The sequence below is a fragment of the Rhincodon typus genome, chromosome 6 (assembly GCF_021869965.1).
Source record: "Rhincodon typus isolate 14 chromosome 6, sRhiTyp1.1, whole genome shotgun sequence".
Taxonomy (NCBI): domain Eukaryota; kingdom Metazoa; phylum Chordata; class Chondrichthyes; order Orectolobiformes; family Rhincodontidae; genus Rhincodon; species Rhincodon typus.
In genome coordinates, this window is record NC_063337.1 from 44430256 (window position 1) to 44454457 (window position 24202).

The window sequence follows — 24202 nt, forward strand, 5'->3', positions numbered from 1 at the left end:
CTTCAATTCCGCTTAACTCCATAACTATCTCTAGATCTACAAACTCCTTTATACTTCCCTATGTATTTTTCTTATTCTTCTTTCACTCTGGCCTCTTCTTTCCTTCACCCATCATTGATGACTATGCTTTCAGCTAACTGTGTCATTTGGGTTGGAGTTTCTTCCCTACCAGATCTCATCCTTTAAGAATCTCCTTCAAATCAAACTTTCTGGTCAAGCTTTAACACACCCATCCGAATATTTAAGGTCTGCCTCTGTTGTGCTTACATTCTGGTGTGCCTTACAACATTTTCAACATTGTGGGCATTACAAATAATGCAAGATATGAGGAGTCGTATAGATTTATCATTAAAATCAATACAATTTCTACAAGGTCTGTTAGAAGTTGTATTATGAATAGATATTTAATATATGATACAATCATCTTCAGTAAATTACATATGTAATGCAAAATTAGTGCAGTAAGAAAGGTACCTCAAATCATATGTTTAGTTAATCTGTTTTGTTACTCTACTTTGCTGTTATGTCAATGGCAGTACAAATAGATGGAGTTCATTGACATTTGATGCAAGTATTTACAATTGCAACGTATTTCACTTGCAAAGAAAACAACATTATTTTAATACATACTTGGACAGAGTAAAGAGGGCCACTAATTTCCTGCCCAAAATCTTGCCATCTTTAAAGCCTTCTGCATAAAGAATTACTTCAGCAATAAGTTCATTATCTGGTCGAGACATGGCAACAGGTCGAAAGAGTTGTTTCAGGTTATCAGGGAGCTTTTGTCGTCCTCCATAACCTTTTCCAGCAGGATTCATAGTGATAAATATTCCAGAGTTTGGATCAAGGTCAACCTAAAATTTCAAGCAAGCTCATTTATAAAATTATGCAAACAAATGAGATATTTATTTAAGGAAATTTATATTTTACATTATAATGTACTACAACTCCTATTGAATTACCAACTTTGGAACAAATACAAACTGCATTTGAACAACAGGTGTGCTTTTGTTTTGCTGAAGAAATTTATTTAGAAATGTAAGGAGTTGCATAGTTGATGGGAGATGGAAGATACACAATGTACTGTCTAATTTAGTAATACAGTCATTATGGAATAAGTAAGTTAATAACTTGCCTTCAAGGTTGACAATTGTACACAATATTGGCAATCTGATGTCAATTTCTAAATTTATTATACACAAAAACAAATTGTAGTTTCAAACATGCAGGAAAATCTTCAATGCCCTAGCTATGGGCTATTATGAATAAAACAGTTTTGCTTTCATACAGAATGCAGAATGGCTGTACCTCATCTGAGTTATGCCATAAGGCAAATGAACAGGTACCTGAAATTGCAAGAGCAAAACAAATTCTAAAAAATAACAAGTCAAAAAAAAAATCAATATTAGCCATTTGATCAGAACTGTAAAGTTATAGGGATCTCTTCTTGAAGTGGCTGGCAGCAGTCAGAAGTGCCTATTTTGGCATTGTTGGATTGATAAAGTCACACAGTGATTACAGTCAAGATACCGTGGATGAGTGAGGATGGTGCAACGATTGCTAAGTGTGGCATACTATAACAGCAGATTTCCTGGCAGGAGTAACTGCAACCAGTAGCAACGGTTCTGAATATATAGCAATATGCATTACCTCACTCTCCAACCCTTTTTATAAGTGCTCCAATGCTAGCTGCACAAGAGATTATGAGGAAAAATGAAAGCACATGAAAGTGGAGGTAACCTGGGAGGTAGAAATGAAGGCCTAGCGATTCAGAGTTCTGCATTAAGTTTTGGGTATTGAAACGCAGGAATGATATATTCAAAGGAGGTACAGAACACGTTTACCAGAATAATTTCAAGACTTAAATTAGGACAGTGGATTTCATAAACTTGGTTTGTATTATTTAAGGTGATCTGAGGTGATATTTTGGTGTACAAGGAGATTAGTGCTGGGGCCTCAACTTCTTACAATTTATAATAATGACTTGGCCGGAGGAAGGAAATGTATATGGTTGCCAAATTTGCTAATGAAAAAAGACAGATAAGATGATAAGTTGTGTAGAGGAAATAAGGAGCAGGGATATACATAGGTTGAGCAAGTGGAGAAAAATCTATTAAAAGGAGTCTAATCTGGGAAAATACAAAATTGAGCATTTTGGCAGGAAGAATAAAGAAAAATATATCTAAATGGCTAGAACTTGCAGAGCCTTGATACACAAAGGTGTCCTATAGCATGATATTCAAAAGCTTAGTGTACAGGTACAGCAACTAATGGGGAAAGCTAATGTTATTATTTATTATGAGGTGAATGAAGACAAAAGTAGGCTAGCTTTGTTTCCGTTACACAGGGAATTTGAGAAACCATATCTGTGGTACTGTGTATTAGTTTCATTATTTAAAGGAGGATGTGAGTATTGGAAGCAATTCTGAGCAGATTTAAAAGACTAAAACCTGAAAATGGGTGGAATGTTTTACAAGGAAAGGATAGACAGAGTAGGCCTGTATCAACTGGAGTTTAGAACAGTACCTTTACTGGCTCCATCCCCGCCTCTTCGACCTGTTTGTTTCCTCTCCACCTATCCTCTTCTCTATCCATCTTCTATCCGCCTCCCACTCTCTCCCTATTTATTTCAGAACCCCCTTCCCCTCCCCCTTTTCTGATGAAGGGTCCAGGCCCAAAACGTCAGCCTTTCTGCTCCTATGATGCTGCTTGGCCTGCTGTGTTCATCCAGCCCTGCACGTTGTTGTCTCGGATTCTCCAGCATCTGCAGTTCCTACTATCTCTTAGAACAGTAACAGTGGCTTGATTAAAATACAAAAAATTCTGAATTGTGTTGTTAGGGTTAATATCAAAAGGACGTTTCCTCTTACAGTAGACTCTAGAACTAGGGAGCACTGTTTCAAAATAAGATGTCACCCATTTAGGATTGAGATCAGGGGATTTTTTTTCCCTCACTGAAGGTTATGTGTCTTTGGAACTCTCTCCTTCAAAAGGCAGTGGAAGGACAGTGTTTGTATACTTTTAAGGTCAATGTAGATGGATTCTTGATAAGCAAGGGTATCAAAAGATATTGGTGTAGTGGGGAATATGGACTAATCAGATGAATAATGATCTTGTTGCATGGGAAAGCAAGCCTGAGGGGCTTAGTGGTCCTAATTTCTATGTTTGTATCAACCTATCTTCTTTTTATACTTTTGATAGAGACAGAGGAGTAGGCAGGGAGGTGGTGTAGAGATCCAGTGAAACAGACAAAAAAAAAACTATTTTCCAAAACAAAGAACAAAGAAAATTACAGCACAGGGACAGGCCCTTTGGCCTTTCAAGCCTGCACCAACATGCTGCCCATCACAACCGAAACTCCCTACCCTTCTGGGGACCGTATCCCTCTGTTCCCATCCTATTCATGTATTTGTGCAGACCCCCTTTAAAAATCACTATTGTATCTGCTTCCACTACCTCCCCCAACAGCAAGTTCCTTTCAATTCTGAAGAACAGTCATACAAATTTGAACCATAATCTCTGTTTCTCTCTCCACAGATGGTATGACAAATGTAAAGTACTCATTTAAGACGCTATCAATGTCCCCAAACTCCATGCACAGATTGTCCTATTGGTCTCTAATAGGTCCTTGCTTTTCCCCTGGTTATCCTCTTTCCCTTAAAATATTTAAAGAATATCTAGGGATTCTCTATCATTTTACCCACAAGTGTTTTATCATACCCACTGCTTTTTTTTTCTCTTAATTGCTTTCATAAGTGCCCCACTACACTTTCTATACTCCATTAGGGTCACAATTCCATCAGCCATTCCACACCCTTACTTCATCTATCTTATCTATAATACTCCTACCATTAAAGGCTATCCAGTCTCACCTTACATCTGTGAAACTCAACATGGCTAAACTGCCTCTGCCTAGGTTCCTTAACCATAGTATGCTTTGTCCCTATTGTACTGATACTGTGGCCTCTCCCCCTGCCAAATTAGTTTAAGGTCCTCCAAACAGCATTACAAAACCCAACTGCAAGGATGTTGACCCCTTAGTGTTTAATTTTTGACAGTTTCATGCTTATATTAAATGTTTTGTGACTTTAAAAATTGATACAAACACAGTGTACCTGTTTTCCTAGCAGTTCACAGAACCGTCTGTGATTTTTCAAAGCATCTTGGATAGCCTGAATTTGCATAGAAACAGCAGATAGTACAGCTTCCTCTAAACGATTAAACTCATCAAAGCAGCCCCAAGCGCCACATTTCACCAAACCAATGAAAATTCTGCCCATGGACTTCACATCTATGCCCTTTAGGAACAAAAATAAGAGATCAAATTTAATTCTTTTGAAATTCACATTATTGAAGCATTAAATTTTAGCCATTGAAAAACAAATTTAATGGAAATAGAGAAGAGGTGCACTGTTAGGTTAGATGGTTGAATTTCGTTACTATACATTCTGGGAAGGGAGTTATGCTAAGATCTATCAAAGACTACTTCTGAAAGTTTAACACAATAGCCTCTTTGACATTCTGAACTCTGAAGCTGCTGGAAACTGGATTATCACAAAGTAAAAGGATGTAGGTATTCTCTAAGATTATTTTCCATGGACATCTACTGATCTAGCTTACTAGTTATTCTTCTAACTGGTATATGACCCAAATTAAAAGCCATTCCTACATCCTCTGCCCAGTAATTTGCACCAGGTGGTGCTGATATCAGAAATATTTTTGAGTAAAATGCTTACCAACACCACAAAGAGAACTGGTTGGAGTGAAGTATGAAAAATTCTATCAGACTATTTTCCCAAAGAACAAGGGGTCATTGTTAGCCATGAAAATCAGAAAAACCTTAAAAGTATTTTCCAGAAGGGCACTTATGCTTTTGAAGAAGACCAGGAAACCTATATATTTCACCTAATGACATCATGAGATAGTGATCCCTACCATATGCTAACTAATTTGGTCAGTGCATTGAGTTTAGGAATAGGGATGTCATGTTATGGCTGTACAGCATCGGTTAAGCCACTTCTGGAATACTGCGTTCAATTCTGGTCTCCCTGTTTTTGGAAAGATGTTGTGAAACTTGAAAGGGTTCAGAAAAGATTCATAAGGATGTTGCCAGAATTGAACGTTTTGAGCTATAGGGAGAGGCTGAATAGGCTGGGGCTATTTTCCCTGGAGCATAGGAGACTGAGGGGTGACCTTATAGAGGTTTATAAAATCATGAGGGGCATGAATAAGGTGAACAGCCAAGGTCTTTTTTCCAGGGTGGGGGAGTCCAAAATTAGAAGGCATAGGTTTAAGATGAGATGGGAAAGATTTAAAAGGGACCCAAGGGGCAACTTTTTCATGCAAGGGGTGATATGTGCATGGAATAAGAGGCCAGAAGAGGGTGGAGGAGGTTGGTACAATTACAACATTTAAAAGGCATCTGGATGAGTACCTGAATAGGAAGGGTTTAGAGTGATATGGGCCAAATGCTGGCAAATGGGACTAAATTAATTTAAGATATCTGGTCGACACGGAGGAGTTGGACCACAAAGTCTGTTTCCAGGCTGTACATCTCTATGACTCTCTGACTCTAATTGTTCAAATTAACAGGCCTTCAAGAAACCTTATTCATATTTTTCCCATTTCTATGTTCCCACCAGCATAGCAGCAATGGAGTTCACATTAATCCTCTTTTCCTAAGCCAGACACACAGCTTCACTAAAATTAACTAAAGTCTTGAGAGCGGAAGGAAACTTCCTCATCTTTTCAGTTTCCCACAAGAGTTGCTATCCAGTGTGAAGGGAGCTACACCATGAAGTCTCAGCATATTTCTATCATCAGGCAATTTTATCAGCAGACGGAAGGGGAGCTGCTTGGCTGCCCATTGACCAAAAGTGGACACCCAATTAAGTTAACTATAAGGCCCAACTTAAGGCCAGTTTCCAAGTTACCTGCATTTTGCCCACCGCATTACAGCCTCCCACATTTAGGAAGGTTGCCAGATGCTTAAAAGTGACCTCCCTAGCAGCTTCTTGAGGGCACAGATGTGCTGGCCATCTGAAAACTTCGTGCGCAGGAAGGGAGCCACCAATTGCAAAGACTGGCCCAGGTCCTGATATCACTTATTGTTACCCTTCCAACTGCAAAGGCCAGTCTTCCAGAGGAACAAATTAGTTACCTCCCTCATATTGCAACTACAGCAGTGGTCGATTCTCTCAGGAGCACTGTTGAGTTTGGAGAGCTGCTGGGCCCATGATCAGGTTAGCTTTGCCCGCTGCTCAGCCAACGGCTTTAAAAGCAACTATGGGTCCCACAATGCCCAAATAATTGTTCATTGCCAAGAAGATTGCTGCTGCAGTCCACTGGCCACCCATAATACTGTCCTGGTGCTTCAAATTGTATATCTGCTGTCAATAATACATTTGTCTCTAATGCATTATAAAAAAGAACAATAATTATAAAGAGTTTCTAAATAATTACCTCATCACAGTTAAAAACAAGGACCTGTCGACCAAACAGGCCACCTAAGGCTTTCACAGACTCTGTCTTGCCAGTGCCAGCTGGTCCATATGGGTTTCCTCCAAGTCCCATTTTCATGGCCTGAGTGAGAGTCAGGTAGCACTTGTCTGTAAGAGGAGTGTGAACCAGCTTTGGAGCATTACCCTATTAGAAAAGTCATAAAGCCTTATTGTTAGTAGACATAGTATAAAAAGTTTCATCACACAGTTTATTTACACAGGATTTCTCTTTTACCATGGGATAATGCATTTTTACACATCATTGGATTGCCACTTCACTAGAAACTTTCCGCAATTGGATACAGTTCCATATTTATTCTGAAACTTTCCAAGCTCAGTTTTTCAAAAAAGAATGTGGCGGGCACCAGGGAACTCTGTCAACGGAGAAATGTGGGGGCAATGCAGGACACATCCCAATTTTACAGCATTAGCTGTTGAATGCCAAGTTTAAATGTCTAATCTTTCCATATTTGAGAATGGGTGATTGAATGGTAGGTGGGGGAGATATGTGGGTAGGGTGGATAGGTGTGCAAGTGTCTTAGGGTGGCAGGGTGTGCAAGTGGTTGCGATGGATAGGTTGGGTGCAATAAGTAAGGTGAATTGATGGGTAGGGTAAGTAAATGGGTGAGGTAGTGTGGTGGATGTATTGGAAAATTGTGAGGTAGATAGGATATCATGAGGTAGTCTAGCAGTTGAATCAGGACAGTGGTCCAGGGAGAGTGGGGTTTAGGGAAGAGTTAAGGGTGGTGGTTGTCAGGAAGGTTGGGGGGGATGGCAGTGGTCAGAGTTGTCCGGTCCAGTCTGAAGCTTACACATGGGGTCTAGAAGGGGGTTTCAACAGGTAGTCAGGAATTCAGCATGAGTCATTGAGGTGCCTGAGTTACTCAGGAGGATAACTAGCTTTTTTTTGCAACTAACATTTCCTGTGTGACTATTCAGGTAGGTACAGTGTCATGAACCAGAGCAAACCCCCCAAAATATTTAGAAGATAGTCTAGACTCTAACTTTTTCTTAATTTAAATTAAGTGTAAGGTGCTGCATTCCAGATGCAATTTGATTTGTCAATCTACCAGATTTAAAGCAAATTACACTTTATTCATCCACTATAGTCATAATACAATAAAAGAAAGAAGGACTTGGAATAACAACTCTAATGGAAGACTTAACAGTATAATAGATACCGTAACAATTACAAATTAACTAGTAACATCCCATAATACATTATTGGCAAAAGGCAAATTCAGAAAACAGATGGTCTCACAGATGGTACAACACCAGTAGCAGGCAGCGAACACCCAGCTTTTGGCTGTAATCGAAAAAGGGAAAAAAATAGCTTCCATTTCTTCAAGGCCCCAAAAGCAACTGCTGAAAGCTAAAACTGAAAATCCTAATTCTGTGGGAATTTGACTACACCCATTCAGGCTGCTTCGATTGTTTGAACTTTAAAAAAACACACAAGACGTCACAAGCTATTTATTATAAGCTATAAGGGGAGATGATGGCCTAGGTTATTATCGCTGGACTATTAATCCAGAGACCCAGGTAATGTTCTGGGGACCCAGGTTCAAATCCCACTACGGCAGGTAGTGGAATTTGAATTCAATAAAAATCTGGAATTAAGAGTCTGACAATGACATGAATCCATTGTTGACTGTCAGGAAAAAAAACCCATCTAGTTCATTAATGTCCTTCGGGGAAGGAAACTTGCCTACATTTGACTCCAGACCCACCACATTGTGGTTGAATCTTAACTGCCCTCTGGGCAATCAGAGATGGGCAATAAATGCTGGCCTCGCCAGTGACACACACATCCAATGAATAAAAAAAACTCTACTGGCTATAGTAGACAGGTCTCCACCTCTGCCTTAAAACCTCTCTTCAAAATAAAAAGGACAAAATACACCTCTTAAAGCCACAGTATCATCACAACAGGTGGTCCCTGGATTGCAAATGAGTTCCATTCTTCAGTCTGTACACAATACAAGACAATATAAAGTAGCCATTCTTAAGTACAGGAAATGTTTGTATGTTGGATCTTTAAAATTACATCTGTGTGGGATCGCACCTATCAGTATAAATGTTCATTAATTGGACCCCCTGTACATCAGAACTCTCTAACTCAGGGTCAGAGAATTTGTAGAAGACTACAGCCAGAGGCAGGGGAATTAACCATCTGAGGTTCACATTCGCAGGCAAAACCCACCTAGAACGATGCATCAGGACTTCTACAGAGTCATTACCAACTAGATATTTCTGTTGGCACATTATTGGATGAAACCTTATTGCAAAATTCCTATTTTTTAAATTATTTCCTGGAATATAGAAATTACTGGCCAGGCCAGAATTGGTTGTCTATCCCTAAGTAGCTTTGTGAGCAATTAAAAGTCAACCACATTGCTGTGGGTCTGAAGTCACACGTAGGATGGCCAAGCGAGGATGGCTGATTTCCTTCATTAAAAGGACATTGGTGAACCAGAGGAGGCTATCCAACAGTCAATAACAGTTCAATTGTCGCATTACTGAGACTAATTCAATTCTAGGTTTTAAACAATTGAGTTTTTATTAATTACATTTAAATTCCACCAGCTGTCAGAGGGCTCTGGAAGTGCAGTGGTAGCATCCCTATGTTTGCACAGCATGGCCTCAGATCAAGTCCAACCTGCTCTGGATGTAGGTTGTTTAGAAAATATCTACACTCTGTCCCCAGAGCATTAATCTAGGCTGCAGATTAACAATCCAGTGGTATTAACAGGCTCAGAGAAGATTTACGAGAATGATACAGAGACATATTGTATGGGTGAATACATGAGGAAAGGATTGTCAAGTTTAGTCTCTTCATTGAAAACGTAAAGCAATGGACTAACTAATTGAAGTCTTTACACTTATGAGAAGTTTTAAAGGAATGGATACAGATAGAACGTTTCTTTGCTCTCTTGGGCAAAAGCATAACTGGAGTCTAGCAATACAAGACAGTCACCAAGAAATTCAACAGAAACTTATCCTCAATCTATTTTTGGGGATTCTATGATTCTAACTTCTTCACCTTCAGAGCGTTAAGAATGTAGAACTTGCTACCACAAGAGGCAGTCAAAACCAGTCGTATAATTGATTGTATCTTATGTACGTTATGTGAGCGTACCTTAGTGATAATTGATTTACTTGAGAAAAGATCAAATGAGACTCAAATGGAGTTGAAACACTGGCAAGAGCTGACTGGTCTGTTTCTGTACTCTACGCAGTATTGCATACAGAGATCAGTAAACTAAATAATCATAACTACAGTCATAAAGTGATTCAGCAGAGAAACAGACCGTTCAGTCCAACCAGTCCATGCTGAACATAATCCCAAACTAAGCTAGTTCCACCCGCCTGCTCCTGGTCCATATCCCTCCAAACCTTTCCTATTCTTGTACTTATCTAAGTATCTTTTAAACACTGTAACAGTGTCCACATCCACCATTCCTCAGGAAGTTCATTCAACATGTGAACCACCCTCTTGTGTAAAAAATTTGCTCCTCGTGTCTTTTATAAATCTCTCTCCTCTCACCTGAAAAATATGCCCCGTAGTGTTTAAATCCCTGATCCCAGGGAAAAGATGCCTACCATTAACCCTATCTATACCTCTGATGATTTTAAAAACCTCTATAAATATGACAAAAGTCATTTATTTTCAAGTCTTGTCAAAAGCACACTTTCTTATGAGTCACAATGCTGTTACTTTAAACAAGAAATAAACAAGAAACCCTGCTGGGTCTTCACCATCCCCCCAGACCTCCCCCTCACTGAGGGCAAACGGTCAGTCCTCGGTAAACGGCTCACCTTTGTCCCCCTCCACCCACACATCAACAAATACAACTCACGTTTGGACGTTGAACAGTGAACAGTTTTTCCGCCGCCTCCGCACTTACTTCTTCAACCGTGAGCCTAACCCTCCCTCTACTGACTACTTCTCCCACCTCCAACACAGCCCCTCTTCCTGGACACCACCCCAAGGCCTCCTACCCGCCCTCGACCTCTTCATCTCCAACTGCTGTCGCGACATCAATCGCCTCAACCTCTCCACCCCTCTCACCTACTCCAACCTCTCCCCCACAGAACGCGCAGCCCTCCGCTCCCTCAGCTCCAATCCCAACCTCACCATAAAACTCGCGGACAAGGGAGGCGCAGTTGTAGTATGGCGCACTGACCTCTACATCGCTGAGGCCAGACGCCAGCTCTCCGACACCTCCTCCTACCGCCTCCTTGATCATGACCCCAACCCCAACTACCAAAACATCATCTCCCAAACCATCCACAACCTCATCACCTCAGGTGACCTCCCACCCACAGCCTCCAACCTCATCGTTCCCGAACCCTGCACCGCCCATTTCTATCTCCTTCCCAAAATCCACAAACCTGAATGCCCTGGTCGACCCATTGTCTCCGCCTGCTCCTGCCCCAATGAACTCATCTCCACTTATCTCGACTCCATTTTCTCCCCCTTGGTCCAGGAACTCCCCACCTACATCCGTGACACCACCCACGCCCTCCACCTCCTCCAAAACTTCTGATTCCCTGGTCCCCAGCGCCTCATTTTTACCATGGACGTCCAGTCCCTATACACCTGCATTCCCCATGCAGATGGCCTAAAGGCCCTCCGCTTCTTCCTGTCCCGCAGGCCCGACCAGTCCCCCTCCACTGATACCCTCATCCGCTTAGCCGAACTCGTCCTCCCCCTCAACAACTTCTCTTTCAATTCCTCCCACTTCCTGCAGACAAAGGGGGTTGCCATGGGTACCCGCATGGGCCCAAGCTATGCCTGCCTCTTTGTAGGCTCTTCCAAAGCTACACTGGCCTTATCCCCCACCTCTTCCTCCATTGCATTGATGATTGTATTGGCGCCACCTCGTGCTCCCATGAGGAGCTCGAACAGTTCATCCACTTCACTAACACCTTCCACCCCAACCTTAAGTTCACCTGGACCATCTCTGATACCTCTCTCTCCTTCCTGGACCTTTCTGTCTCCATCTCTGGCATCCACCTTGAAACCGATATCCATTTCAAGCCTACCGACTCATCACAGCTACCTAGAATACACCTCCTCTCACCCACCTTCCTGCAAAAAGGCCATCCCCTATTCCCAATTCCTTCGCCTCCGCCGCATCTGCTCCCGAGATGTGGCATTCCACTCCCGGACATTCCAGATGTCCTCGTTTTTCAAGGACCGCAACTTCCCCTCCACAGTGGTCGAAAACGCCCTCGACCGTGTCTCTCGCATTTCCCGCAACTCATCCCTCACACCCACTCCCCGCAATAACAACCAAAACAGAATCCCCTTCGTCCTCACCTATCATCCCACCAACCTCCGGATCCAACGCATCATCCTCCGACATTTCCGCATTTCCGCCATCCGCAATCTGACTCCACTACCAAAGACATTTTTCCCTCCCCACCCTTATCTGCTTTCCGGAGGGACCACTCTCTCCGTGACTCCCTTGTCCGCTCCATACTCCCCACCAGCCCCACCACCCCCGGCACTTTTCCCTGAAACCGCAGAAAGTGCTACACCTGTCCCTACACCTCCCCACTAACCTCCATCCCAGGCCCTAAGAAGACCTTCCACATCAAACAGATGTTCACCTGCACATCTGCTAATGTGGTATACTGTGTCCGCTGTTCCCGTTGTGCCCTCCTCTACATCGGGGAAACTAAGCGGAGGTTTGGGGACCGCTTTGTGGAACACCTACGCTCGGTTCGCAACAAACAACTGCACCTCCCAGCCGCGAACCGCTTCAACTCCCCCTCCCACTCCTTGGATGACACATCCATCCCAGGCCTCCTACAGTGCCACAACGATGCCACCCGAAGGTTGCAGGAATAGCATCTCATATTTCGTTTGGGAACCCCACAGCCCAATGGTATCAATGTCGACTTCACAAGCTTCAAATTCTCCCCTCCCCCAACCACATCCCAAAACAAGCCCAGCTCGTACCCGCCTCCCTAACCTGTCCTCCCACCTATCCACTCCTCCCACCTCAAGCCCCACCCCTATCTCCTACCTACTAGCCTCATCCCGCCTCCTTGACCTGTCCGTCCTCCCTGGACCAACCTATCCCCTCCCTAACTCCCCTCTTACACTCATCTTTACTGGCTCCAAACCTGCCTCCTTGACCTGTCTGTCTCCTCTCCACCTATCTTCTCCTCTATCCGCCTCCCCCTTTCTCCCTATTTATTTCAGAATCCCCTTCCCCTCTCCCGTTTCTGAAGAAGGGTCTAGACCCGAAACGTCAGCTTTCCTGCTCCTCTGATGCTGCTTGGCCTGCTGTCTTCATCCAGCTCTACACCTTGTTATCATCAATAATATAACTTTTTACTAAAAAGTTATTAATTGAATTCTCTACCACATAAGGCAGTAGAGACCCTTATATTTAACAAAGAAATAGGCTGATGATGTCAAGGGGTATGAGGAGAGAGCAGGAGTATGGTGTTGAGACAGATAATCAGCCACGATCATACTGAATTGCAGAGCAAGCTCAAAGCACCAAACGGCACACTCTTGCTCCTCCTTTCTGTACTTCTCTAAATAATACTTTCTGGCAAGAATAAAATAACATGTTCATAAAGGTTTGTAAAAGAAAGCAAGTCATTTAATTATGTCAAAACAGAACTGAAAAATCAAAATTGAGAACCACATTTTGGGCCTAATCTGGAGAATACTGTACTTTCTCAACATCAGTTTATTAAATCATATTGAAGCAAGATTTCATTCCGGTGGTTCACTGAATTAAAGGAAAAGTAAGAAGTTCTCTTGGTGTCCTCAATAACATTCTTGGCTTAAACAGCTCTATCAAAATAGATTAATTAGTCAATTGGATGTCCCAGATAATGTATTGTTGAATTAAATATTTCCAAGCATCTTTCAGAAATCAGGTCACAGTCACGCATTCTCAAATTGACCACAGATATTTTCCAATCAAATTTATCACCAAAGTCAGGTAACCAACAATTCCCAAACAACATAATTTACTTTTAAAGAATTTGAAATAATCTTATGAAGGAAGTCGCACCAGGTAAATTGTTTGTCTTAGAATTAACAAATGAGAATTTTTTGATTTAGTGTTACACACCTTTGTAATTAACAATTGAAGCAAAATAATCTTTGTACAATTAAGCTGGTACTCAGAAGAATGAAAGCATCAAATCATGGCCTGAACAAACTCGGCCCATACCAATGTGACTGATTCTTATCAGCTTTCTTGAATTTTGGGGATGGGCAATAATTGCTGGTTTAGCTAGCAATACCTTCATTCCCTGAACAGAAAGTAATTTAAAAAGACATTCAACCTCAGAGATTCATATAGAAAGTGGCTGCAACTTTTATCACATATGTTGTCCATTTGAATAAGTTGGAAGAAGAGTGCAGATACAAGAGGGCTTACTGTTTTTTCTTACATAATTTTCTTACATACCACTGTATTTTAAGAGGGATTTTGAGGGAAATATATTTCATTTGCAGCCACTTATTTTTCTTTAACTCTACATCTAAACCAAATATCCTAATAATCTGTTATAAACATTTTACAAAAACAACAAGAAGTCTTTTTATAAGATCCACCCATTTAATGAAAAGTCTATCACCATTTGTTACAGTTCTAGGTTTTCAACACTGACACATTCCACTTTATTTCCCCAAGAGATGAACACCATCAGAACTGTAAAAATGTTTGTAGACATAGTTCAGGTAGTTCTGCTATAACGTGTGTTTCGTTAACGTAAATTGGCTGTTACGCAATTGATAAATAGTGGACGCAGTTTGGATAAAGTGATATTTCTGCTGTATAAGAATATCAATTTTCTGTAGCAATTTCCCTATAACGCGATTTTCTATAGCACAAGGTCACACAAGAACACAACTATCGCGTTAAAGGAGAGCTGCCTGTACAGGTTTTAAAGCAAGTAAAATGTGATGAATGTATCACCGCTACATTGAAAATGGGGGAATAAAGTTCAACATTGGCAGGAGCAGAAACAAGCAGTCACAGATCAGCAGCTGTTATACATTTCACTCACTAGAAAAGGAAATCCAGTGGACAAACTTCAAATGAATTTTTGAAATAGAACCTGCAGCAGCCCCTTGTGCCAAAGTTATACTTTATCCTCATGCAGTCAGATTACATTCAAGCCTCTTTACAGCACGTAATTTGTATTTTTGAGAACCACTACTTTAACTCTTGAATGGTGAGTACCTGTCAGAAATTCTTTAGTGATATGCCTTGGACTATCTCACACACTTTTGGTGCAGATTAGCAAAATATATTCTGTAATGATTATGACTTCCCTACACATGAAAGCCACATTGTGGTTTGAACTTTCACCAAGTTGGGATAGTTCAGGAGCCCTTTCAAAATGGTGGGGATGCCCAAATCCAGAATTCCTCCACCCAGTTCCTGGTGTTTCAGATTTTTACCAAGTCATTTTAAGGGTGTGGTCTGGTTTGGGTTGCAACTCAGTACCCTGCATTCCTGGTCTGACCAACTCTTTTGCAGGGATAGGTGTCTCCTGGGCCTCCGCAGTTTTCATGGAGGCAGATCAAATTTTTAAAGAATCAGTTAACAGCACTCAAGTACCTCTCCTAAACCAGCAATCTGGAAATTCTTCCCAATCTACCTGCTTCAAGGATGAAATGTCTAAAATGTCTATTTTAAAAACCCTAAAGAGAGAATCTTAAATAGATGCACCATGAACATTGTTATTTATAGCTTGATAAAGCAGCACCTGGTATTCATAGGTATATTGGAACTCTGCATCCACCATCTGAATATAACAGTTATTGTCTGGTTTCATGTAGAACCGAAGCTGTTTCTTCCAAACCCAGTCTGAAGTGTTGCAAACTTGTGCTTGATTCAACTGCTTAACCACTTCTATGTTGTGAATGATATCAAGAATTAGGGCTTTGAGCTTCAACTCCAGAACAGTAGTTTCTGAAAACACACAAACATACAAAATAGGGCATCAAAGCTTCAGATGCAAACAATCGCCTGAAAAATAAAGATATAAAATTGGCTAAATAACAAGGATTGGGTTTGTTTTGAATTGCCCAAGCAAGGAGGTAACAGCACAGAAACAATGAGCCAAATAACCTACTTTTGCATTGAAAACTTAAACAGTTCTATTCTTAATAAGAACATTAGGTTAAACCAGCGCAAACACAATCCATCCTTATTAATTTGAATATAACAGTTAGCTCATATGCATTACATATTACCTGTCTAAAATTTTCATCTCAGTCAGAAAAGTGGTTATATATTTAAAATTGATGCCAAATTGAAAACAGACAGAAAATAAGGTGCATTAGGAAAAATTGAGCCTGTTTTATATTCTTCTATACCCTCCAAATAGTTCTTCAACTTTAGCTTGTAATCTTGTATGTCCAAGAGGTGAATGATCTCAGGGTTCAGGGGCTGGCTCTGAGCTGCCATTTGGGTTACAAACACTGTAGATGAACATCTACCACTCTAATTACCATACATTATTTCTGGAATCCCAAGGGATATATTCTACGCACATTCTTATTTCACATCTACAGGTTGCCCCTCAGCAACATGTCAGATCCACAATAATGTTGTTGACACTCAGCTCTACTTCATCAGGCCTTTGCTCGACACTTCCACTGTCTCTAGTTTATAACATGTTTGTCTGACATCCAATCCAAGCAGCAATTTCCTCCAGCTAAATACAGAAAAACTGAAGCCATTTCCTTCAACTCCCCACCATAAATGCTACTGATTCTTTTCCCTCTTTCTGGCAACTATCTAAGGCAGAACCAGTCCAGTCACAATTTCGGTATCATCCTTGACCCAAAGACGAAATCCTAACGATACTTCAAGGCTAGTGTTCATTTGTACCTCTGGAATATCACCCAATTTCACTTCCGCATTACCCTGCCTGCTGCTGAAAGCTTTGTCCATGCATTTATTGGGCCAGACTTCACTAACACACCTTTCAATCTTACATAAATTAAGATCAGCCGAAACTCTGCTGCCCATATCCCAACTCTAGTCTAGTTCATATATCCCTCCAGTGCTCAGTAACTTACATTGCTCAACGCAGGAGCCAATCGATTGATTTTACCATTCTCATTCACTCCATAAATGCTGCCTGATTTGCTGATTTTGATTTCCCCCAGAATTTTTGTACTGAGATCAAGAATTGGATGAAGTCTCCCTCCAAATAATTCTGGCAAAGTTCATATAAACATTGGTTGGCAAATTACTGATTAATAGGTACTGTCAATGACACCTTCTACTACTTTCCTGGAGACTGGGAGGTGGCTCATAGGAAGTACTTGCCAGGTTTCAGTTGCCTTTGTTTTAGTAGATTGGTTGTGCCTCGACACAGAGATGCCAGTACAGTACTGGTTGCACTGACAAAACTGGGCTCAAGGAGTCAACTGCTTTCATGCATAGGATTCAGCACTATGGCCAGAATGTTGTCAGGGGTTCAATACTTCTATTGTATCCAGTGCACTCAGCCTCTTGTTAATGTTACATGGAGATAAACAAATTGGACCAGAAAATCATAGCGACATTGGGAAAACATTGATTGTATACAAAGAACTAAATTCAAAGCATGAAATTGCAAATACTACATAAAACAGAATATTATGATCTTTAATGGATTTTACAATAAAGTAGAATTACTGATAATGTAATTAATTAGTTGATAAATTGATTTATCAAAAATAAATTATTTTAACCCACAAAAAAGTTGGTCACTAACAAATGCCCACACGAGTATGTCCATATATTCCGTAGATTCTTACCAACATTCCCTGTTTCCTCATTATAAGACTCTATACTCGTGTAGTTTTCTAATTTTGCCATCAGTTCTACATCTAGCTGTTGCAAGCTATGTTTCTTTATGGCATTTTCAACTTCTTCAGTAAATTGAATTTGTTCAGCCAAACATAAAATCTGAGAACAAAAAAGTAATGAAACATTTATAAATGCAGAAAAGTTAGAAAAATAAGTAAACTCCAAAACATCAGGTGCCGTATATTTCTAACTATAAAATGTAACTCGGCTGCAAAATGAAAACAAATCTGCGAGCACAATTAATAGAGTTAAGTTTTGCACGAAGTGATAATTCAGGACGAATGCTCATATTTTCTTTTCTAAATTACATTATTTGAAATGCATAAGTTAAATCTGTTTTAGGACTAATTTGACTTGTTGAAAGCAGTCTTTCTTTACTAAGATGAAATTTTAAACCCAACTATTTGCAGAAACAAAGGTTTATTCAACAAAAGCAAAATGTTGTTGAATATGTGAAACAAACACAGGGAATGCTGAAAAAACTCAGAAACTCAGGTAGCATCTGTGGAGAGAGTAAACAGAATTAACATTTCAAGACTGGTATGACTCTTCTTCAGAGCTTCAGATTAGTTCTCTTTCCACAGATGCTGCCAGATCTGCTAAGGTTCTTTGATGTGCAGGTCAGCCCAGAATCAGACATTTCATCTTTAGTGCTCATTTAATTGTTTTTGCCAAAACATTACTTGATATACAAGGCCTGCAAGAGATGAAAATCAATAACTGTAGCTCAATGCATAGAATCCAACTACAGGTAGTTCTCCTATAGTGCAGTAGTTGCATTCTTATGTGACCTCGCGCTATACAAAATCACCATAGAAAATCACATTATAGGGAAATCGCTATAGAAAACCGCTACACCTGTACAGCAGAAAGTTCGCTTTAGCCGAACAGTGTCCAAAATTCATCAACACGTTACAGCCAGTTCACATTAACGAAACATACATTATAGCAGAACTACCTGTATATGGCTTAGAAATTGGCCAACACCTCTTTACTCAGAGACCTTTGGATCCTATTTATTTTATATGTTATATGTTTTAAAAATGCATGCATTTAAAATAAAAACAGATATTCTCTGCAATGTCTTTAGCTCCATATCATGAGTCTAGCTCTATCAGAATTTAAACTGCCATTTAATAGTTGTGTGACTGGGAGGAATAATCAGCTCACCCATATGCTAGCTGGACTATGAAATATTGCTTTTCCTAAAAACATCTTGCAGATCGTCCAAATGTGTGTTAAATACAATTAAAGTAAAGACCATAAGACACAAGATGTAACAGCAAAATCTTGGCCATGCAGCTCGTTGAGTCTACTCCATCATTTTGTGAGATCGTGGTTGAACTGTTAATCCTTAACTCCACTTTCCTGCCTTTTTCCTACACCTGTCTACTTCCTTACTGATTAAAAAAAAACTGTCTATCACAGTCTTGAATATACTCAAATACCCAGCCTTGACACCTCTTTGCTGTAAAGTATTCCACAGGCTCATTACTCTTTGAGAAAAGAAATTCATCCTCAACACTGTCTTAAATATTTGACCTATTATTCTGAGACTATGTCTTCTGCTCCTAGACTCTCCAAAATAAGGGAAACAATCTCTGTACATCTACCTTGTCAGGTCCCCCTAAGAATCTGGTTTATTTCAATGGGGTTACCTCTCATTTTTCTACATTCCAATAAGTACAGGACAAACCATGTCAATATATCCTCATGAGACAAGCCCTCTATACGTGGTATTAGCCTAGTGAACCTTCCCTGGACTACCTCCAAAGCCAGTATATCACTCTTCAGATCAGGGGAACAAAACTGTTCACGGTATTCCAACTGTGGTCCTACTAGTGCTTTGTGTGGTTTTAACAAACCCTCCCTACTTTTGTATTCCATTTGCTTTGAAATAAAGACCAACATTCCATATTACTGTTATTTTGATACATTGTAAACCAAACTTTAATTATTTTCTATCATTTGTGCCACAAATACCTTGTACTTTTCTGCTTCTATGTAATTATCTTGTGAATAAATCTGTTATTTTTAACCTAATGGAATGCTACTACATACCTTCTTTTAAGAAGTGTTGTGGACAAATCATGTAGTTTCCAGTTATTTAACTGTATAACAAACAATAATTACCTCATTCTCAGCACACAGTCCATGGGTGACTCATTCAGTTCAAAGAAACTATTATCACAGTAACCATGCTAAATTGTGTAGCAGAATGCTCAAACCACATCAATGGGAGTAATTATGAAGCTATAATCTAATCTGTACACTTATGTACTTCAAATCATGACAGAAAAACACTTCTTGTTCATAATTGATGTTGTATCCAAAAATCAGTTTTACATTGATATTTTGTGCTACTGGCAATTAGCTGTGAAGTCAGTTCACATGAAGCTTACTGTCAGTTATGTACACTGATGGTCTTACCAAAGGACAAATAATGGATATTACTATGTTTATCAAGAAATTATTTGTTAGACTATGGGGAAAACTATAATAAATTTATATTACAAATATTCAACATAAGTTTTATTTACTTAAATAATTACAAAATAATATATTTTTCTGAAATTGTTGAAACTATCACGATTTTAATACCTGTCATCAAATTGCGACACTATTATTAGACAAAGGTTTCAAGACACATGCAGACCAGGACTTTAAGGAGTAAATATGTCCAATACCTGTGAAGGAAAACGTAATGGATCGATGGCACCTTGTGATTGTTTCCAAGCTGCAATGCATTCAACCAACAAATACTTCAAAGTTTCTTTCATTACTTCAGCCAAATTATTCAGCCATACCTGATAAAAAGAACAGAACGCTAGTTAGATTCACAAATCTCAGGATTAATTAGATTTTGCATTATTCTTCATACATCGGTAGTCAAAATAACACTACCTCAACATCATCTGTAACACGAATCTTGCTTCTTAAAGGCACAACTTCACCATCCAAAGACTTCATTGCAATAATGTGCTGGAAATTTTCATCAAAATCCACACTGTTAATACCTGGAAATAACCATAAATCAATCATAGAGCAAATGTTAAACATGCAGGAATTATCACATTAAGAAAACTATTCAATTCGCAAATGAACTTGTCAAAATTGTATTGGTGTAATAATTTCAAAATCTGTATTTTGAATAAATAGTGGTCACAGGTATATGCACAGTGCAGTACGCAAGTGCAGGAGAACCAAATTTTATCCCGTTGCTGCACACATGAGCACAATCTTCCAGGCCCACCCGAAGCATTTAGAGTGATGGACAGCAGAACTTAATTGGGTGGGAAACAAAAATTTAGTTTCCCAATGATGAATTGAAATCTTGGCATTAAAAACTGAGGACTTTCAAGCAGAGATAACAAGGTGTAGAGCTGAATGAACACAGCAGGCCAAGCAGCATCAGAGGAGCAGGAAAGCTGACGTTTCGGGCCCAGCTTTTGCAACCTTTACACTCAGGAGCTCCTTTTGCATTCATTAGCAAGCCACAATACTTATGAACATCCCAGCTGACTGTAATTACCTCAAATGGGGAATGTGGGAGAATGAGGAAGGGGCACTGGACCCGAAACTTTAATTCTGATTTCTCTTCACAGATGTTGCCAGACCTGCTGAGCTTTTCCAGCAACTTCTGTTTCTGTTTCTGATTTACGGCATCCTCAGTTATTTTGCTTTTTACAGTAAATGGGTGCAGTTTTATTCGATTAAAAATGGAAAAAATTTATGTTTGTAAACCAGACTACAGATAAGAGGCATGGACCTGGCAGGGTCAACGTTTTCCTCTAAGCTTCAGTGAATACAAATATTTTCAGCGTCTTGGCCCTTTTTTAACCAAACCATCTCTTTCCATTTTTGCTTATAGTTTAAGTTAACGTAAGCCTCAGTCAGTCAAAATCCAAAGTCATACAGTCACACTGGCTGACGCCAGAAAATATTGGCAAAGGAGGTTTAACTTAAAAGGGAACTCAATTCAAAAGGAGACTGAATACAAAAATTTCAGATGAAGATGGGTTAGGTAAAAAGGAACAGTAGGGAAAGGAACCTGAAGAGTAGTTGTAGGGGCTACTGGGAGGATACTGCAGAATGAAAGGAGAAAACTAGACTGCAAAGGGAAGAATCAAAGTGATAGAGGCAAAGAAGAGTGGTAACTCTTAGAAGAAGGGCACCCAACACTTAATAGTAGTAATTATATTGGTGGGGAAGGTTTTCCATATTCCACAGGCCAATGTATCTGGAAGCTAAAAACATGGAGATGAAAAAGTTTGCAGTCTGTAGAGTCCAAGGTTTCAATAATAAAGGGCATCATGAGTCAGATTGAGCTAATTACAAATGCATGGAAAACAATGCACACATTTTGCAAAGATCTTCCATGTGGCAGAAACAGGAAAAGGAAAACTAGTTCAGGATCATAAAGGATGCACTTCACCATGTCAAGGTGGCTACATCACAGATTTTCACCAAACAAATGGTCAACCGAATAAAAGGCCCAAAGAGTAGTTTGACTACGTCAAGTTCTCAAAAGGAAAACATCTCTTTCCTCACATTCTTCACAGATCAGTATTTCTATGCCAGATGTTTGACCAACATAATCCAGCAGCTGTACCAGAATTTGAAGCTAAGAAGAATGAGGAAGAGAAGGAGGAGGAATACACAAAGTCAACAAAACCAGTGACGTAAGGCTCTAGGGTTGCGGATATGCAAAGCAACCAGAGTAGCAAGGCAGGGCAAATCCAAGCATTGTAAATACTTGCTGATCAGTGAAAGGTTGTGCGAGAGATGTCTTTAAATTAGTAGGGAAGCCATCACTCACATGTGCCACCTCCTGCAGGCAGATCTGCAACTGGGTGGGTTGGGAAGTAGTGGTTTTTGCCTGTGGTGTTGAAGATCACATCCACATTGAAATTTCTAGCCAGCAGCTCCTTTCAAACCTCATCTAAGGACATACATGGTATTTGCCAAGTAGCAGACCACCAAGTACATTTGTGAATTTGCTGAGCCCTGTATAGAAAATCAATAGAGTTCACCCAGTTCAGAAAGCTAAGGAACCTGTGTCATCAGATTTGCTACTATCGCTGGGTTCCCTCAGCCATCAACTGCTCACGTGTGGCACTCAGATTCTCATGGCATCATCCAGCCAGATTCCTAAACAGGAAGAGGTTTCACTCTCTCAATGTCCATCTCATAGAGACATACAGCATGGAAACATGTGCTTCGGTCCAGCCAGACTCAAATATGTCAGTACTGTATTGATAGACAGTATTTGAAACTTATTGAACAGGGAGTGATGGAGTTGCACAATCTGATGGAAAACTAATGATAAGTGATGTCCCTCTACAAGTAGTACCTGACCATGTCCTTGGATGTTGTTACAAAAGGCCTCTGTGTGGACAAAGGAAAGGGAGCTAATGAAAGATCCTCTTTGAAACTTGAGGCATAATGGTGCGGGGGCAAGAAGAAAGACTGTAGATGGTCTGACTACAAGTCAATCAATAAAGATCGCATTAGAAGAAGGATGACAAGAAAGGTTTGTGCATAAAGTCACATGCACAGAGGAGATCATTTGTAGCTTTGATTACACTGTTTCACTGATAAATTGGGGAAATTCAAACATGGAGTTGCAGGGAAAATTAGGCATGAATTTGGATGGACTGTTTTGTTTATCTTCCAAATGTATTTTTATGAACATACATTTTTAAACTCAATGGCATTAGATGGCTCAACATTCTTTCCCTGAATGTAATAATTTGTAAACAGCTTCTTGTTGGATATAAATTGATAACGTGATGAGAAAAAAAATCATGTTCTGCTTGTTACTCAAAGAATAGATGCTAATGATAAACTTGGTTAAACCTTAGCACAGCACAGAACATGACCTTTTGTGGATTTTCATTTAATTATCTGGTGACTGCAATTACATGAATCAATGCAGATGTTAAACAATCTTGTAATTCTGTCTTCAGAGGAAAGCACAATTGAAATTAACAACATTTCATTTTCAGGAACCTTTCAGTCAGTTTTCATATTCGTCAACAATTAAACCTTTTCACATCACTGATGTAAGGACGATCAAAACAAGATCATAAAAGAACAAATGAACTATAATAGAGCCAGCTTAGACGTATGATTAGATAGCAAGATAACAACTAGAAAGGAAGCCATACCAGCAAAAAGCTTTCGGAGATGAGACTGAATAATAGAAGGATTGGTAGACTGCCCCAAGATTTCAAGTAAATCATCATCGCCAATGAAATAAAACCGTGGGAATGCTGAGCGTTTTTCCTAGGTGGAGAATATTGAAGATATTAATCCATTTATTAAACAGAGAATGGTAAAGTAATTACTTTCCAAAAAGACACCCATTATCCTATTTATGCATGCTGCCACACGGGAATACATATTCCTATATCCATTGAGTGACACTCGACACAATAAGGTTTATGTTGTGTAGAAGAGCTTTCAAATAGCCTTATAAAATCTTTTAAAGATGAATATTTATATAGATAGCTCTCCCTCTTACTAAGAAAAATTCTATAACAGGTAGCAGGAATAATGAAGCATTTGAGAGAATTATTAACAAAGACCTGGAGGAAATTCAGCTCATTAGCAAGATTTGCTACAATACAACAGTTTAGGCACAATGAGACAGTCATAATTCAAGGTGGTATTATTAGCTTAATCAACCTAGCTGAAAACTGACAAGATCAGGTTCTTAGATAGTAGGAACTGCAGATGCTGGAGAATCTGAGATAACAAGGTGTGGAGCTGGATGAACATAGCAGGCCAAGCAGCATCAGAAGAGCAGGAAGGCTGACGTTTCCGGCCTAGACCCTTCTTCAGAAA

At 39.9% G+C, this 24202-nt stretch overlaps 1 protein-coding gene across 3 annotated transcripts in view; it reads right to left on the reverse strand.

Moving 5' to 3' along the window:
* LOC109928522 (cytoplasmic dynein 2 heavy chain 1) overlaps positions 1 to 24202 on the reverse strand; it is a 534366-nt gene that overhangs the window by 419492 nt on the left and 90672 nt on the right. For all 3 annotated transcript variants that reach the window (XM_048597671.1, XM_048597673.1, XM_048597672.1), the window contains exons 29-36: positions 23524 to 23641; positions 20258 to 20370; positions 20041 to 20160; positions 17302 to 17452; positions 15255 to 15460; positions 6463 to 6645; positions 4116 to 4298; positions 631 to 854 (exon numbers count right to left, since the gene is read on the reverse strand). In XM_048597671.1, coding sequence (XP_048453628.1) covers positions 631 to 854; positions 4116 to 4298; positions 6463 to 6645; positions 15255 to 15460; positions 17302 to 17452; positions 20041 to 20160; positions 20258 to 20370; positions 23524 to 23641 — 1298 coding nt within the window. The remainder of the gene's footprint in view (positions 1 to 630; positions 855 to 4115; positions 4299 to 6462; positions 6646 to 15254; positions 15461 to 17301; positions 17453 to 20040; positions 20161 to 20257; positions 20371 to 23523; positions 23642 to 24202) is intronic.